Source organism: Oryzias latipes, chromosome 16, assembly GCF_053564925.1.
Source record: "Oryzias latipes strain Hd-rR chromosome 16, Olatipes_Hd-rR_3.1".
NCBI classification, from domain to species: Eukaryota; Metazoa; Chordata; class Actinopteri; order Beloniformes; family Adrianichthyidae; genus Oryzias; species Oryzias latipes.
In genome coordinates this window covers 31,290,923-31,309,901 of record NC_136252.1, presented here as the reverse complement: position 1 = coordinate 31,309,901, position 18,979 = coordinate 31,290,923, and the positions used below count along the sequence as shown (strand labels likewise).

The following is an 18,979-nucleotide window of genomic DNA, read 5'->3' as shown; positions in this document are numbered from 1 at the left end:
ATGGGGAAATGTAGGCTGTCTTAATCCGCCAGAACAATCCCGCCCACAACTCAGAGGTAAATTTAAAGGAACTCCTGCTGCTCTGCAGGAACTCTTAGAAAACAAACGTGGATTTTTCGATTTTGGCTAAAAATTTCATAATTAATAGACATAGGAACGCTTTTACCATAAATCAAAAGATGATCGAAACGGGACTTCAGACACTAACACTGTTGTGTGATGTAACGAAATAACAAAAACGTCATGGTTAGGGTTACATAACGTATAAATGTTTATTGTTACATGAAAACCATTCTGTACAATTTGTTTACAAAAATTCAGCCTCGTAAATGTGATGGCATTTTTTGAAATGTGATGGCAGAAGGAATAGTTACAAATTAACATTGCTACTCTCACAGCTGTGACATTGACAGCAGGTGCTACTAATAAAATGCACATGACCAAAATCTCAAGAGAATAATCAGTGATACAGTCTGGTGTCTTCCTTGAACTCTTGGAGGACTCCAAGCCTCACACGTTATCCATTTGTAGGAAGGAATGTGCAGAAGACAATGGAATAATGCATTTGTACAAAACTGACCGTAGCGTCATATCGCCCTCTTTGCAGACAGGGTTCAGCTCAGGTGCCACCTGCGTGGAGCACACTTGGGTTCTCTCCTGTATTCTGTTCAGGTGCGACATTCGCTGTCCTCAGTAGTATGAGCTCAGGTGAGAGTGAGTAGGGTGTCTGGACATGGCTGAGCCAGGATAGATGGGGTTATTGGGTGAGTTCCAGTACGTTGAGGGAGGGCCGAAAAAGTTACCGGGGGAGACGGGCATGGAGCCGGGATGGGCGCCCATGAAGTTCATTTTGGGCTGGTGGCTGTGGTAGGGCTGGACATAAGACATCTCAGTTTGATACTTCACAATCCCACCCTCCGCTGCGCTGTTCTGGCGCGCCTGTGATATGCCTTGGAAGTCAAACTTGTAGGCGTAGCGCTTGCCATGAACCTTGGTCATGATGTTTTTGTCGTAGTAGTAGCGAAGAGCGCGACTGAGCTTGTCATAGTTCATGTTGGGCTTGCTCTTTCGCTCTCCCCAGCGTTTGGCCACCTCGTCCGGATCAGTCATCTTGAACTCCCCGTTGGTGCCCTCCCAGGTTATGAAGCTGGCGTTGTTGTTGTCAGAAAGAAGCTCCAGCAGGAATTGCCACAGCTGAATCTGCCCCGATCCTGGAAGATGATGTTAGGAATTAACTGATCAGGTGTTGACTGACATCAACGGTAAAAAGAAAAGTTACAGAACTTCTTTCATCTTTTGTATAAAACTAAAGCCACTCAAACTAATTGGACATTTTATTTGTAATGATGAGGCCTTTATGGCTTTAAAACACAAACTAATCTTCTAGGTCAGATACTTTGTTTTCTGTCAAATGTGACCTTTTCACTGTGGCTTGGAGAAGGAGACAGAGTTTGGGGCAGAAACCTACCCACAGGCCTGTGAGCCCCGGGGTCGGGGAGCTTGAAAGGGCTTTGTTTGCCTGTTCGGCTCTTGGAGGAGCTGAGAGCTTGGCTTTCTGTGAGGAAACAGCAGGGCAAACAGTCACTTTGGTGCAAGGGAAGCCAGATTTCATGTCAGCTTGAGCGTGATGCAACTCTGCTGACACAACAAATGCTACTGGATGTTTTAGTCCACTTTGAAGAGTTGGTGCTCGCTTTGCCTGCCCTTTGCTTAGTTTTCTGTCACTGAGCCAAAGCAGACAGTGTAAAGGCCTCATTTGGAACTTTGACTGTTTCCATTGAAGTTGAAATTCTTACCTGGATTGGCCAGCCGGCTGCTGATGGGCCCTAATGTCTGATACGGGTCTGTTGAGAAGAAAAAGCAAGACATTTCCACTCATTGAGTTTCTAGTCTTATTGCTTTCAAGCTTTTTTTATCGTTTGTAAATATTAGATTTTTTTAAAGGAATTATTTGGTACCCAGAATTTCCCACTGACTAAAAATCAACATAAAGTGATTTGTTGTAAATGTTATATCACTTTTGATGATGGTGTGGCAGGAAAACACAGAAATGAAAAGGTTTGTCATAGCATTTTGCGACCTAAACCTCGAATTTAGGCAAACTAAGATACAGGTTTTTTAAAGAAACTTTCCAAAAAATTGCAAAAATGGAAACGGAACATATACAAACTTGCTGTGACATCAGATTCTGGCTCTAGATACTGCCAATGTGATTATTTATTCAGAAAGCCTTTTTCATATCAAAAGAATTGTTTGATTTGTGAGTCAAAAGTTAAAAAGAAATTGTTTCTCTCTGACACAGTCTGACGGGTTGTCTGTAGCATTAATAAACAGATCTGCGCACTAAGAACTTGCAGTTCTTTGTTGTTATGCCTGCACAATAAATCAAAACTCTGCTGTTATCGTGATATCAAGCTGTGCTATATGAATATCGTAAAAGACGTCGAAAATTGCGATAAATGGTCACCTTAAATGTGCTAAAACAATCTAATGGCAGCTTGAAGTATTTAATGAATCAAATAAATCCCTTTGCATTTGACCAATCAGATGGACACTTCACTTTGTAGATCAATCGGATGGAGCCCTTTGATGTTATATGCTCGCCTCCTATCTAGGCGAGGATCATTTGGAGTATAATTTAAGGTATGTTGACTCTTATTTGGGTTAAACTGGTGCAGGGAAAAGGAAATGATGTATTTAGTTGTTTTGCTATTTGTTCATGTATTGCAAGTTATGTCTCCATCGCAAAATTTACCACTAATATCGCAAGTTTTTCTCATATCGTGCAGCCCTGTTTCATGTTGTACTTTGTTTGCTTTAAATTGACTTAAATTTGTTTGAACATGTGGAAAGGTGAACCTCGTACCTGGCACGATTCTTGGTGCAGGCTCTGTAACTCTGGTGTTGTGTTGGTGCTCCATTGAAGAACCTGGAATTCAGTCAATAACAGTGTGGATGTGTTTGTAAGCAGTAAAATGAAATCCATGGTGTTTTTTGTGGTTGTTGTTTGTACCTTTGGGAACTGGAGGAGTCATGCTGTTGGTTGGCCAGCTGTTCCTGCGACTGATTTCATCGAAGCCACTCTCTGCAAAAAAAAAGTAAAAAAACAACACAATGAGACAAGTCGGTGATGAGCACAAAGCCTCTTTGAAGTGGACAGCGACAGGGATCAGCTATCATAGGAAGGAAGTAAACGGAGACGAACACTGGACTTGTAGGGCTGGGGGTGACCCACAGGGTTTCTTGGGTGAGCATTGTTTGGTTCAGGCAGCAGAATTGTAAACTGTGTCCCCAGAGAAAGACCCGTGCCCCCCGCTTCCTTTGTCGGTCCAGCTGTTTCCTGTCTGAAACTGGCTGTTGAGTTTGGGACTCATCTCAGTTTTGTCAACAGAGGTTGGTTTTGAGCGTTTTTGGTCTTTCGAAACCATGAAATGTGATTCTGAAATGTGTTACTGTTGTAACCTTAAATCAACCAAGTAGCTTTTCAGTGACACTGAACTTTTGGTGCTTGTGCAGCAAACCTGGGATCAGCATGCCAACCCTAATGCCATTTATTCCAAGTTTGACAGTTGTTTTATTTGTAAGATAAGTATTTTTTTTTCTTTGTCAACATTGGGGCAACTTTAGGGTTTAGGCATTTTCAGTGAAATTGCGAGAAATTTCCAGGACATGTTGAACTGTGACGTTACAGGCAAGTTCCCATCTGTTGTGGCGGCTAAACGCTTCACGAGTTTGTGTTTCTCTTTACATTTTTGCGTGTGAAATCCTAACCTGACGAGCAACCACAACTGTTAGATCAATGTAACGCAGGAAAAAAACGGCTTTTCCTTCTGAATCGCAGAGCAGAAGGATCTTTGAGGCTCAGACAAAGCTGCCGACTAAAATGACTTTTTCATACATTTGGGGTAACTGTTGTGATGTTTATCGGTATGGCTTGCAAACAGACAGAACGGCAAAAAACTATTTTTAAGACTTGAACCACACATTTGTTGTGTAATTTCTTTAGCTTCCATGTTGCTGTTTTGGCAGCAGATTAGCAGGTAGATTAATTCACCCCAGGCTAAAACTATAATCTTTACTGGAAACTACAATTTAATAGTCAAAAATAGAAATTTTTTTATTTAAACCACTTTGTATTTTAGGTTTTAAAAAAAAGCTACACCCAAAAGAGCTCCAGCTTTGTTGTTGCAGCTGAGAGAAAACTCTAGTGTTACATCAGTCAAGTCACCTTTCTTTAATTTTTAACAAGAAGCAGATTTTTTTTGTGTTTTTTATGAACTGTTTTAGGTGTTTGGAGGGAGTCTCACCTGCTTTCACCTGTAGTCTGGGTTGTGGGGGGGGCGTGTTGGTCGGAGTCGTGGAGTATGAGAAGGTGGGGCTACCTGCAGCAAAATAGAGGAAGGAAAATCCTTAGCTGGAATTAAATTGCATGAACAAAATGGGCTTTTCTGTCTCTATAATCTTTTTTAGGGGAAAACTAATTTTAAAAATCAACCAACTTAAAATGTCATAAAGTGATTATTGATCATTACTCTTTAATGTGTAACACAACCAAACATATGATTGTAGATGACTTTTAATCATAAGTAAAACAAACTAAAAGATCCATGTTTTTGGTGTTGGAAAAACACATGAATGGTTTTGAAATAAATCAGAAATAAAGTAGAAAACTTAATTTAATCTACAGAATCTAAGACCCATCTGTGAGTGTCAGTCTTTCTTCTGCACAGCAGGGATTCGGTTCTGTGAAAATTCTGGGTTCTAGCTCGTACTTTTAGGTCCAATAACATTTCAGTCAGGATGAGGTCAGAACTTTGATTCAGTTTCAGATTTTCCATCTGAATCTAAAAATATTCTGGTAGAATTTGTCTGATGACAGCAAAAGAAAAAGACCAAATGCTGCTGGTTTGTTTTCTTTGAGATGCAGTCATTATAAAAGGATGATTAAAAAATAATCCAGAGGGATCCTGTTTTATTTTAATCTAATTCAATATTTAGTTAGGTTTTTAAAGGTTCTATACAATGCAAAATCAATGTTTTGAGCTTTTAAGTGTATTAGAATATTCAATCCTCACAAAAAGAAACCCCAAAGCGTTATTTTGATCCGTTCACGCATTTCTGAGTATTCCTGTAAAAACCTGCGCTCTAAGGACCAACCATATCTACAAAAACGTATCTACGTGACATTGTGACATAGATTAGTGAGGAACAGCCCCTTCCAAGAATAATCTGTGCTGCCAGCTCTGCCCCCAGGCTAACACACGCACCCACTTTCTCTGCTAAGCTTGCAGTCTTTGGCAAAAAGTCTTTCCTCTGTTATGCACAATATGCACATCCATCTTTGCAAAAGTTCAGATGTTTGTTTGTTTTTGTGGGTGAGAAGCAGACACGCTGCAAAGGGCAGCACCCGCACAGAGCGAAACCGCTGCCTAAGAGATCGAGTCGTTTCACTTCCGGGTACGAAAAGTACCCGCGAAAATTACTCATTTCCATTTAAAAAACATCATTCTTTTCTGTGACAAAGGTAATCTATCATCATAAACTTTTATATTGTTAACTATATAACGCTTTAAAATAGCATGGTATAGGCGCTTTAGGAAAGTTGGCCTTAAAAGTCTGCAGGGATGAAGAGGCGAGGCAAAAAAAACTCTCTCAGGACACAAAAGGCCTTACTCTGCCGGAGGTAATTGAGGTGTGAAAGCAGGATGTCTGCGTTGTAGGCGGACGTGAGCCTCATCATGTCGTCCTTGGTCATCTTGCACAGAGCTTTGCCATCCACAGCTTGGAAGAGCATGACGTCCACCTCTTCCAGGACATATTCTTTGATGGCCCAGTCCAGCCACTGCCGCACATGGAACTGGGTCCACACCTCAGGATCTGCAATCACAGGAGAAAGGGGGGGGGGAAAAACTGTCATCACATTATCTTTAAAGTCCCCTCTCCAATCATCTTTTGATCCATTGTAAAAGTGTAAAAGCAGCTCACTACTCCCCCAGAGGATTGGCTATTTGTGGAGAAGTTTCACACACCTAATTGTGTGAGAACTAGTGGGACTTTAACTTTAAGTGCAGGGAGTTTGTGGCCTGTCGTTTGTGCAACAGACTTTTTCAAACGCCATTTTTGTATACTCATGATTCACCACAATTTGAATGGATTACTCAGAAACAGTTTAAAATCCAGATTTTCTTGGAAACACAAAAAAACACCATTTTCATTGGAGTGGTTTCTGAAAGTGTTTTTTTTATTTTGTTTCCTGTTTTTTAAACGTCTGTCAAATTTTGTTTATACTTATCTGCAAATCATTTGAATCTAAATTTTTAAATACAGGTGCATTTTTTACACAGATCGGTTGTTTTCAGTCACGAGACTGAATAAGTAAAAAGCAAGACATGCAGCTTTAAATGTCTTTTTTTTTTAGCATTTTTGTCCTAATGTAGTGAGTATGCAAACGTAATCCTATTCCAAAGATGGGTTGGGTTTAAAGGAAGGATAGTCATATAGAGAAACCAAGAGGGGAATGACAGGAAATAAAATAAATCAGACAGGAAACGAGGACATTTGAGATCTTGATGCTGATTGTAAATTAGTAGTTTTAGTAAAACCACTCACTTAAATCAAGAAGCATTTGTACCACATCAAGGTGGCTTTTTGAACTTTTAAGGCCATTTGATAAAAGATATGCTCTTATGACACTGGAAATAGCTTCTTAGAAAATTTCATTTCGTTTAATATAAATGTTTATTTTCATTTTAGATTTTAAATGGTCCAATCATGTAAAAAGCATTTAAGGAAGCACATTAACATGGAACTAAAGTGGACCAAAGCTTCTCTATCACGTCGCTGTGACAGAGTTTTTCTTTTCAAACCAGAGAATAAGGCTCCTGCTGAACGTGGATCGATGGCACCTGAATCCCCTTTTTGTTTGTTTTTTTCTAAATAATTATGAAGCCAAAAGTACAAAGTCCTGTTATTGTTCTCTTAAGATTGCATAACCTCATTTTAGCAGCCAGTTCAACAAATTTCTCATACTCAAATAAAATGAAACCAAAAGATTTTTTGTTTTACCAGACTTTGTTGGATCTAAAAGAGCTCAACAAATAGTCATTTTTATGCAAGTACATTAATGACAAAATCATTAAATAAACTAAATGTTGAATTTTCCTTTATGGAACAGATCAAAGATGAAGAAAATTTTTTACTTCGCCACGGCTTCCAGCATTTTGCTTTGGAATTCCTTTCAGAAAGCATTAATCTTAGGAATCCAGGCTTTTCCTGGAGTAAACAATGAGGGGGTGCTGTGAACGTCATGTCGGGCGCTGGAGACCACACCCTCAAGCACTGATTGTTCCAAGTCAGCCCTGGATGTTCTGATCCAATTCCCGCACACTTTAGTCCAAGCACTGACTCAATTCAAATGGGATTTTTTTTTTTCTTGTGCATTAACATCATCGTCTGCCTAAAATCTACAACTACTCGTCTACTGACCCTCTAAGGACAGACCAGCGTGAGAACAGAGTGCATGCAGGAAATTAGGCTAGTTTGTTTTTATTTCAAATATAATGGATAATAAATTCTTTTAATACCTCTAAGCTGAGATCAGCGGAAACAAACCGACATCTCCAACTCGACTTCTAATGCCTCTGTTATCTTACTTTGCTGAAAGTCTTCTGTGGTTTTCAGCAAAAACACCGCTGTGTTGTGAACATGAAACTCAACCCACGTCAATGCTGGACATGCAGATTTTTTACAAATAGGCCAAGATGTGAAGTTATCACATTTATTTTCAGATATTGAGATGTTTCTTCTGCAGGGCTGCATAATACTTAAGAAGATGGTCAAAGTTATATTTGAAGATATTTAGGACACAGCAGAACTTTATGTTAAAAGTTTTCCTTTTGTTTCAAAATGGTAACTTCCATTAAGTCTTTATTAGCTGTAACATTATTCTGTGGCTGTAGATATGGGTTTGTGTTTTGTCAAAATAAAATCTTCCCTTTTATTTTCCTTGGCAACTAGAGTTATCTCTGTGCGCGTGCACACAGTCAGCTTGATAATGATGGACGGACTCTAACTTGATGCAAGGTTGTCAGTAAAGGAAAGTTTGCAGTTCTGATTGTGTAATGTGAGAATTGGAAGGTTGACACCCTATTACATGATTTTAAAGGTTTTAAAGTTCCATTCTGATTATCTTTTGTGGTATTTCCAAAGAGTTCCAAGTGGTCTAACAAATATGACTAAGCCATTTTCAGCCCAAAAACCTGTGTAGTTTTCTGAGACAGTTTCTGCAGAGTGGAAGTGGTTCATCAGAAATTTGTCTCTGAGATGTGGGCCGGATTGTTGCCATGGAGTCAGACTGCTTTCATTTCCCATCATCCTTTTGTTAACCAACTCTCCTGCTGTCTAGCAAACCACTGACCCCTTTCCCCTCCCCGTTCCTGAGAGCTCTCCGTTTACACTCTCTCCCACTAGTTGACAGCCCCTCAGACCCCCCAACCTAACGTTAGAGGCGCAACAAAAATGGCGAGATCTATCCACCCGTACAGTTTTGAGTAGCTCAGATGAGGAAAACAACTTGCATGGATCTAGTCGCCTACTAGTGGTTGCATCAGAATGGAGCGGAGCAGGGAGCTTGTGGCCCATCCAGCATATTTTTTACATCACAAATAAGCTCTTTTTTTTCCTGTCTGCTTCTGATTGGCAACAATTTGAATTAAGAAATACTCCAATGCACTTTTGAGCTGAATTCTCTGTAAATATGTTCTCCATCATCAAAAAACACTAGCAATACCATTTTAATTGGGGTGGGTCTTTAATGACCTAAAAGGTTAATTCCTGGACTGATCTCATACCTTTCAGGTGCTGACACGATGGCGTGTGCAGAGATTTCTGGGAAGTTAAAAATCTAATGACTCCAATCAACAGTTAACGTTTTGTAAAGACTTCCTGATTCCTGATCATTTCATTGAGTCCCTTTCAAAATAAAAACACACCTGCGTGTGTTAGCAATATGGAGAGTATAGTTGAGTTCTATTGATAGCGCAGCCACTGATTAGCAGGAAAGTCAATACAGACCAGCAGTATTTGGTCTTTTTCTTTTGCTGTCATCAGACAAATTCTGCCAGAATATTTTTAGACTGAAGCTGAAAGTGGATACAATGTCTGGTCGACACAGAAATGAGAGCCTCTGATTGACTTGTCAGCTGTTTAATCGGCCAAATAGCTTATGACCCATTCAGGCTAGCTATTGTCGGACCCTACAGAGCTGCATGAGCACTCAACCTCTCCATCAAATGACTGATGCTAAACCTGTGGATGTTCATCTTGGATGCAGCCATGAGATCATGAAGAAAACATTTGCAAAATTTATGTCACAAGGCTTCTTTTCTTTTATGAAATCCTGTGGAACCGTGGCTTTAACATCAGAGCTTTCTCTCTTTACTGCGTGACGTTACACAATCTTGGACCTCATGGCTCAGTTGACGTTCCTCTTACACGCTTCTGTTTTTCTCATGAAACCTGTTGATCACGCAGGATCCGAAAGGATTGAATTTCACCAACTGTCACAAGAAAATCATGGTATATAACTTTATACGTCATCTCGTTTACGCTGTCCTGAAGCGTTGGTTCATCTACCGATCTCCAGGGCTTTAAATATCTGCTCCGAAGTGGGCCATAAAAATGTTGAGAATGGGAGCGAGATCACTCAGAGAAAACACAAAGCTTAAGACGCTGACAATAAACCATTTTGGAAAAAACATCAATGTGTGTCACTTAGGCTATTGCTTATTTTTGAAGCACAGAAATGACCCTCATGAGTTATGATTACTGCTTTGCAGTTGTTTAGATAATTTTAGAAAATATAAATAGCACGACTCTTCTCTCTTGTTCTTTATGAGCTTTCCTGAAAATAGATTAACATTTCAGGAAATAACTACTTTGTTTTTCTCATTAAAATATTGAAAGGGAAGTAAGAAGATCAAAAATATAAGCGTGGACATTACACATCTGCCCCATCGTGAGTCCTAAATTTGCACTTCAGAAACCACACTTTTGAAAAAGTTCCTTCAAGCCCCCTGATGTCATGCTGACACTTAAAGCCAGAAAGCTTTTGTTCTGCAGCCCGATGGTTGAATGGGGACTGCTCATCAGTTTGAGGAAGAGCGTGACACACTAAGGCCGTGCCTGCTTCACTTAGGACTGTTGCACAAGCTAGCTTGTTTGCCAACCAGCAGGAAGGAGTCTTGTGACGGTGTGTGCGTGGCAGAGGCTCGTGTGAAGGCTCACCTGCTGGAACGATAACCCTCTTCTCCTCTGTGGCGCTGCTGGGCGGGGTGGTGGTTTGGGGGCTGACGCGGGGCTCCTGGTAGGAGGACTGATACAGCATTGGCGCTTCTTCGTCACTCACATGTCGGGAGCGTTTGGTGACGCTGCAGTCCACGGGGGACTCACGGCTGGAACAGAAGCGGAGGGTCCAGTTTGCTTTGGTCAATGCAGAAGCTGAACCATTAAAACATTCTGGTTTGCCTATAAATGTTGGTTTCCACCTTCAGTCGCATCCATTGATTGTATCAGAGAACAAGTGAGTGTGACATCTCCAATATAAACTTGTTACTTCTGCCTCCAACCAAATCAATTCAGGTGCCACTTTTTGACAGTACCAACACCACAATGCTAACAGGGTGGTGACGGTAGTACCAGGCTAACATGGCGGTCGAGCCGTTACTTTCGGCTCCAAGGAAATAAAGCCCACGTCGCTACCACTGGAAAACGGGCTACACAAAATCTGTCAAACGTTTCGAGTGTTGGAGGCCAGCTGGCTCCACCTACTTTTATTGAAGCATCTGATAGGCCAGTTTATAAATTAAATAACTGGCACTACAGAAAGTATCATGGAAAAAAAAGGATTTGCACGAACATGTTAAAAAAAAGGTACCAGAGCAAGAGTGGTTATTCTAACGAATAGAATGACTGATTAATAGCGGTTTATTTCTATATAAGATTCCGGCCTTTTGGAACCAGGGGACACTTCATGTTTGGGGGTCACTCAGTTCAGTTCTCAAACAGTCAATGGTTGAATCAGAATAACTGCGTTGTCAAATAATATGAAATATACATTTTTAACTCTATCATTTTATTAGACATATGTATTTCATCCTCATATATCGTTCAGTGTGGTCTTTTTTTCCGTTTAATGATAAAAAACTTTTTTCTACACATTATGTCGGGACATGACTAGAGCCAAAAATTCTATAAATCACTATAAGACGTTGTTTTCTATCTACATTGACTTTTGTTTTGATCCGAATGAGTTAAAACTTTAATTTGGAAGAGAAGAAGATGCAGGAAAGCGTAGGGATGTTTTACATATCTGGACTAAAAGTGAATGAGAATGTGAATGAGTTCTATCAGTTTTCATTCAGAAGGGGTCTTAACAAAGGGCCAGGAGGGACATGGCCATGTTCTCAGATAAAAAGAAGCAGTTTTCTTAAGCTATAAATCACTACAAACAACTGGAGATGGAAAAAATCCTGAGCATTTCTGCACAGACTCTACAGGCCTCAGTTGGGATGAGTAAACTATCAGAATTCCCAAAGTGAGTTTGATATAAAACCAATTTTTTTACTCAATTGTTAGATTTTATTTTAAATTGATAAACAACATTCTGTTAGTCCAAATCTGCTTTAATGTCAACAGCTTATGTCCTCTTTGTTTCTGGATCGTGAAGCTTCTGGGTTCTGGTAAAGCAGTCATTGGTAATGAACAATGGATACCAACCTGGAACAATAAACAAATATTTTTAGGCTCTCGGAAAACCCAGGGAGTCGACGCGGACTGAGTCAGATTGTCCAGGAATCTTGCCCACCCACCTGCGTGACCCCCCAGCCCTGACTCACCTGGTCCCATTGACGTGTTCGCCTCTCTTCCCAGGGTTTTGTGGCGTTGACCCCGCCCATTCCGGCTCGGCTTGCTCTGGACTCTGTTTGGATGTCTGGCTGAAACCCCCAGGCGAAGTCATTTCAGTTTTCATATGCATGGCGGGGGCCGCTGTGTACGACGAATCAAACATGGGCTGGTCCTCACTCATCACAGACAGCGCTTCCTGTCCAACAAACACGCAGGCGTTAGGGGGCGCCGCGTCACAAACCCCTAAAAGTTATTTCTGGTGGACCTAAGCTGGGAGGATGTGTCCGGAGCCAAAAGCTTACAGAGCACAAAACTGCTGCTTTTTAAGTTGGTAAAGGCATAAATTACGACAAAAAAAAACAACCGTGACAATGGAGAGACAGTACTTGAACTAAAACAAACCGATGTTTGTGGGACACAAAGAGAAGCTATCATTGGGAGTCGCAGATATTTGTATTTATTGTTCTTTCCATTTTTGTCCAGAAGAACAGATGAGGCTGCTGCTCAATTTAAGTTGATGCAATTTGGAAGATAACAGGATAAAAGTTAGATTAAAAAAATAAGGAGTTGTGCACGTCTGTCAAAGGTTAGATCCAACACAATAGACTACATTTTATTTTTGTCTATCCAATTTTATCCTAAACAAGTTCTAACCAAAATGGGTGGAAAACACGAGAGGAAAACAATAGCTAGTTGCCTCGATCCTCTGACTTGTTTTTTTAAACCGACTTTACCAAAATAAACTCTTGCAAAATAATCTCTTTGCAGAAAGCAAAACAAAAAGACTTTTCGTGTTGTTGATCAAACCTGCAGCTGTGAAGATTCATGTACTGGAATTGTTAGGTTACAACACTGAAATCCAAAATAAAGCCTATTGGAATCAATTAAAAAGAAAAAGGACAGCGGGCAGTCTTTGTTCTAATTTTTTCGTGTTTCAAAATTGAAAAACTTTTTTTTTTTTGGGGAATCTTCGTTCGAATTTTAAAATAATTTAAAAATACATTTCAAAAATGAGTAATCTTTGTTCTAATGCTTTTTTGTCTTAGCAAAAAAAGCAAATAAATTTAGAAAATTGGTAATCTTCTAATTGTTTTTGTTTTAAAAGTAATAAATAAAAAATTGAATTTAAAAACTGCTTATGTTTGTTTACATTTTTTGTGATATAAAATATATGAATGTTAAAAATTGGTAATATTTATTGTATTTTTTCCATGTGTTAAATAAATAAATAATAAATACATTTTGAAACTGGTTAATCTTTACAATTTTTAATGTATGTGAAAAAAACACTTGTTTTAAATGCGTAATTAAGAAGAACAAACAGACTGGCGATATCGGGAGGAGCACATGAACTAAACGGATCATGTCTATGAAATGGACACATTTGGGCTTTTCAACTTTTAATTGAAGCTCATCTTATAGTTTTCATGAGCAGATGAGGTTAATGCCCAGCCTGTTTGGAGTTCTTTGCTTTTGTAGTACCAAAAAAAAAAAAAAACTGAGCAGAAAACACTGAAAAAATATGGAAAAATAACAAAAATTTGAGCAAAGGTTAGCCTTTTTTTTAATTGAATGCTATAAGCCTCCACACAAAACATCTAATTTGTGTTAATATATAGAAAAGAGATCCAAAAATTACAGCAAATGTATTTTTAGAGGCAGAAAAAAAAAGTTACAACAAAAAAAAAAAACGGGCGTGAATGGCAACAGTATATGTTGAACGCAGCTTCGCTCTGCTGTGATTTCAAAAGGCTTTAGGACAAATTTTGCCCTTTAAGTGACTCCTTTTGCCTTTTTGTTTCATCTTTCATTTTTAATGCAATATTAACTAAATAATATTGTGTTGATGTTAATATTAGTATGAAATTCTTGTGAAGCAAGCATGAAGTCAAGTCATGAAGACCACATCTCTGGTTCTGTGCAAATTCATCTTAAAATAAATATTCTTCCTTTACAGATTTGGGAATTAAGATATGAAGTCTAAAAAAAAAACAACTTTCGTTCTGTTGGGCAGTTTTCCTTCATGTTTGCTGGCAAGCCACCTAGTGGTTGCATGGGGAACTGGCCAGTTCATTTTCCTTTTAAAGCTGTTTCAAACAGGAAGTTGTGGGATTTCCCCTTATCTATGTGTTATAATTTGAAAATCCTCCCAGAAGCCAGTTTCTTTACAGTCAGACTCGAATCATTGGTAATAATAAATATGGATTGTTTCCTCCTTATGATGCAGTTCAGGTTGGGGATTTGCGTCTGGTTTGCACAAAATCTGTGCGATTGCTCAGGTTGAAGGGTTTTCAAGCTCAACATGCAAATGTTGCCGTTAGAAGGAAAGATTTGTGATAAACTAATGGGATCATGCTAAATTTATGTAAAATGGCTGCAGAATATTGAAACGCTGATTCCCCTTTTTTAGTTCTGACTCTGGGAATCAACAGGAGGCCGGCCCCTGAGGTCCCCAGAGTACGAGATTCATATGGCACTAACATGGCACTAACATGTCAGAGATGTACTTTGGACTGACATGCTGGTGTGCAAAACTGTTAGGTTCTTTGTGACACACATCTGTGGTGCTGCTGTCTAACGTTTTTTTTAGGGTCGCAGGTTTTCCCAGCAGAACTTGCATCTTTAGGTTTTATTGTTGTATCTGAACAGTCTGTAGTTTTTTACATTCTTGCTTGCGAGGTTCAGAATAGCATTAGCCATTTCCAGTCTCTTAACATGGTTCTTTTACATCCTCCATGTGTTAAAATGGCAACATATGATGAGGGATGGTCCCCATCCTAAATAAATACAAGCTCACACTTTTATCGTTTAAACTGAGACATTTTTAAACATTTTCTAGCCTTTACTTTAACCAGGTCGGTCAATTGAGAACCAACTTTCATTCACAAAGACAACCTGGACTTACGAAGCATGTTTTCTGCTCTAAATACCCCCAGGGTCTGTCTGCTCTTTCCCCTCTCACAGACTGTTGATCTTCTAAAAACTTCTGCCCCAAACGGAAAGTTTTTCTTTCTGATGATCCAAAACGTGGACAGCTGAAGTCACAGGAAGTTAAGAAACAACAACTCTAACGAGTGAAGTGAAAATGAAGTGCTCAGAAATGGTGCAAGGCTGTCTAATCTGAACCAACATCGGCACCTTAACCACACTTTAATTTTGTCGTTAGGATTGGTGGTTTAGAGAGGGAGGGGGTTAGCTCAAAATGGAGTCTAATTGAGATTTAACTCTGTCTTCCTGTGTTCAGCTCTGAGACCTGAAAACCACACCAAGATGGCACATTTTGCACTCGAGAGGCCAAACGCGGGCCCTGCTGTTGTGTCCGCTGTCCGCGTGCACGAGACCACGCGCGTGCATGGCACTGCACTCCAGCAGTGTTTGTTTAGAGGAGCTGAGCATTGTCTTTGGGCCTCCTGCGTCAGTGCTGTGCTTTTTCAGTGGCCTACAGGAAACCTGTCCGCCATGTGCACAGGAACCTTTTGGCACAGGCCAGGGGAGAGGAAACAGTGAAGGGGAGGGGGGCACAGTGCACGAATGTGGGTCATTTTAAAAGCTGGAAAACTGTAAAGACCTGCTTTTGAGGGGTGGATGGGTCCATTAGACATAGACGTGCAGACTTGATTGAAGTGCTGCCATCACATTGTTAGCCCTTTGTTGTTTAGCTTTGCCTGAACGTTCTCAAGAACATCCTCATGCATGGCCCAGAGTTTGGCGTTTCCTCAGCGATGCAGACTTTCGAGATGCACGCTGCTACTGCTGCTGCTCCACTGGAAGAGGCATGCACATTATGCTTTAGAGTTATCTGCACCCGGATTTTCAAACTGCTCTGTTTTATGTCTAATGAACCTTTCATTTGAACTCTGCTGCTTAATGAAGCCCCTAAAAAAGTTTTCTAAGCTCCAAATGCATAGAACAACCCTAACCCACAAGCAGAAGTTACCTTGAAAAACCTTCCTAAATGTCTCCACAGTAAAGAATCCACGAGTCAAAATCTCCTCGTCTGCAGTCTTGCAGCAGTGGTGTTTGACATTTTTGATCATGCGACAGATGAAGGTGTGTTCTTGTTGTGAGTCTTCCTCTAACAGCAGAACCTTTTCTCCTGTCAAAGTGAAACAGGTGACAGCAGCGCCTGCAGAACATGCTGCAGAGCAAACTCTATTTTTCCCAACTCATAATGATATTATCGTGGTGACTTGCAGTTGCTTGCTTTTCTGTCCTTGCCAGCGCTGCAAGAGTGAACAGCTTTATCTTCTCTTTCTCCGTCTTCTCTGCACACTGATACAAATATACCAAAATGCGGCCAGACCGCCGATGCCACAACTGACTTCCTGCTCTCTGCGTTTCAGGCCGTTGCTCAGTGACACAAAACAACTTTCAGAAAACATGACCCCAAAGACGCTGGAGTGTGCTCGCTGCTGTGGACGGCCATGTGGGCTCCACGAGCAACATGCAGAGCTGTTCTAAACCAAACTAATAGATCTGATTCAACAGCCACTCCAACAGCAGTTTCTCTGAGCTCTCACACAGAATTTATGAATACAGTGTTATGAGGCTGGGTTAAAATTAGTGCCTTTCTAATTTAGGTTTCTTAGTCTTGGTAATTTCAAGTTCTGTTTATGTTGAGGTTAAGATTGGTTCTTCCTTCCTCTTGTACATCAAGTTTAAGTTTCAGCTGTTGTTGAGTTCATCATAAGAGGATTTTGGTTCGTGGTTTTCCTTTACATCTTCTGTTTTGTTTTTTTGTTTGTTTACATTTTATAGCCTTTCTAGAATAGTTAGTGTTACCAAAATAATCACTTGGTTGCATTTTTTTTGCTCCTGTATGCAAAAATGTTTATGATTTTTAATACATCTGAAATCTTTGAACGAAAACGTTTTTTAAAATATTTCTAAAAGCAATTTATTTATACCCAAAATATTGATTTTTTATATACATTTGAAATATGTCAATGGCACAGAGTATTCTGCAACAAGAATCTGAGCTACGTTTTTTGTTGTTCCTTTCATTTCTTTTGTTTTTTCCACCCATTCTTTTAAAATTGTCCTTGTTCTGTCTGAAAACCATTTTTTAAGAGTTTAGTATAAAGTTTAGTATATGGCGGTAGCTAAAGTTGAATTTAAGAGCTAAAAGTCAAGGAGGACGGGTTTTGCTGTAGCTGGAAGCATTGTGAGGTTTTGCAACCTGCAGGAGATTTGAATTTCTGTTTTTTGAAACCAGCACATCATATTGATTATGCGAGGGCTTTAAGGCCTTCATCTTGATGTGGCCTTCATGACTTGAGGGCTAAATTTCACATTTTCTTACTTTGGTTAAATTTGTATCTTAAAATTACGCACAAACCTGTTCTTTATAACAGATTCTAAAACGATTTATATGTTATAATTTGGTCAAAGTTGGTTTTAATAAGCTCCCGCTTTAGGTTGAAGTAGATGGCGGTTGATGTGCGCACGCGTATAGGCCTGCAGAGTTGTGGAAAGTCCTCCAAGCACGCGGGTCTGAGTCAAGCACAAGAAAGGAGAAGTAAAAGTCGGATCGGGTTGATTTTTGCACAGCTGCGCGCGCTGCTGCGCCAACAGCCGCGCGCTTTTTCGCAGAGGCCCGCGCCCTGCGGCCCGCAGCGCGAGGCCTCGGTGGGTCCAATGCGCTTCGGGCGAGTCTTTGTTGCATTTTTTACTTTTTTATGCGGGAGGGGGCAGCGGAAATGAGTGCGGAAAGTCTGAGGTTTGAGACAGGAAGCCTGCTGAAGGCAGATAACAACACCTGACAAGTGCTCCCGTTTGCAGCCATAAATTACTCTTAAAATAACCTACAACACAATCTCCAGAAAGCGCCCAACAGAATAATGATGTGAATAAGAACGCGCAAAGAATGCTGCATGCAGCTGTGTTCAAACGAAGTGAAGTGATCACATATCTGAAAATAAACCTGCTACTTCTTTGTTTTAGCTCCAGTCTAATGAATGCCAATTGGCTCTTTATCAACTCCGCAAAGTGATGATTGCACATAAACATGTCTGAGACTCAAAACAAGAAATGAGGTAAATATTAGTTCCTCAAACAGCAGCAATACGTTTTAAATTTGTTTTGGTTTTACGGAAAATCTGCAAGAAGACGGGAATTCTGCACAAACGTGACGAACGTAGTTTAAAATCAATTTAAGTTCGTTTTAAATGTTGTTTTAATGTGAACACTAGTGTTTAAAACAGTTTGGAAACGCAAAAAACTCAGTGAGGCTTGTTTGAGCGAAGTTGCTTTACTTTTCCCTCCCTTTGCGCAACAAAATAAAAAAAACATTTGGGTGTTTTTACGCCGCTCAGGCCCCGGCTCTGCGAGTATTCTGTGACAGCGGCGTCGGTTTGAAGCTGCTCAGGTGGAACTGCATGAAAAATGAAATACCAGTCGAGTGGATCCTCCGGCTCCGCGCCAAACCACCGCGCCGTGCCGACAGCTGCTCGGTGCGCATCAGTCCCGCCGCTCTATCAACCCATACTCCACGAGCAAACAAAAAAAAGGTATTTAAAATGTAAAAAAAATACTCGTTCTGTGGTCATTTAAGGTTTAAACGTTTCCCTCCGGGTTTAATCTGAGAATCTGAATGAGCTATGTAAGTTTGGGCGAAAAAAGAGACGGAAAAAAGTAGCAAAAGGCCAAAAAATGCAGGAATTCCTCTTCAGCGCGCGTCGCCGGCCACCATTAAGTGTTTTTATCTGTGTGTAAAGATGTAGTGGTTAGTTGTGTTATTATAGAGCCGACATACAACCACGAACGGGAAGGAAGAGGAAATTTTGTACAAGAAGGAAAGAGTGGGGAGCTCGCATCACCGCCTTGACTCTCTCACTGAGCAGACTGATGTGGGTGGCCGCCTGTCACCTCCGCCGCCGCCGCCGCGCACAAAGCAAACCTGCACCTACCTTTATCGGACAGTCCATGGCAGCAGCAGCCGCGCGCTCTCTGGCATTTAGTCGATTTGTTCCCCAACGTGCGGCCCTCTGACCTCCCGTCAATTCATGCAGGCGCTATGGCGCAAACCATTGCACTTACAATTTTCAGCTCACGCAGACCATAACCGGATGACAAG

General features: G+C 40.4%; 1 protein-coding gene across 4 annotated transcripts; it reads right to left on the bottom strand.

The window, feature by feature from the left end:
- Window positions 1–247: 247 nt before the first annotated feature.
- Window positions 248–18,979, bottom strand: fli1rs (Fli-1 proto-oncogene, ETS transcription factor-related sequence). Of its 4 annotated transcripts, none has more exons than XM_011485766.3 (10): window positions 18,813–18,979; window positions 11,895–12,100; window positions 10,285–10,451; window positions 5,674–5,877; window positions 4,308–4,382; window positions 3,014–3,085; window positions 2,867–2,929; window positions 1,797–1,844; window positions 1,469–1,555; window positions 248–1,211 (listed from the first exon to the last, which is right to left on the bottom strand). In XM_011485766.3, exons 1-10 carry the CDS (start codon window positions 18,828–18,830, stop codon window positions 691–693), a joined length of 1,461 nt encoding a protein of 486 aa, XP_011484068.1. In that variant the 5' UTR covers window positions 18,831–18,979; the 3' UTR covers window positions 248–690. The 4 variants fall into 4 exon arrangements, with proteins under 4 accessions (XP_011484068.1, XP_011484069.1, XP_004078404.1 ...); XM_011485767.3 differs by lacking the exon at window positions 18,813–18,979 and adding an exon at window positions 18,298–18,616; XM_004078356.4 differs by lacking the exon at window positions 1,469–1,555.

Bases quoted from the DNA above. Each gene is read 5' to 3' on its own strand.
- fli1rs (XM_011485766.3), bottom strand. The intron at 10,452-11,894 runs GTGAGTCAGGGC...CTTCTGTTCCAG, and splicing joins GAACACGTCAATGGGACCAG to CCGTGAGTCCCCCGTGGACT. The intron at 1,845-2,866 runs GTACGAGGTTCA...TCTTCTCAACAG, and splicing joins TGCACCAAGAATCGTGCCAG to ACCCGTATCAGACATTAGGG.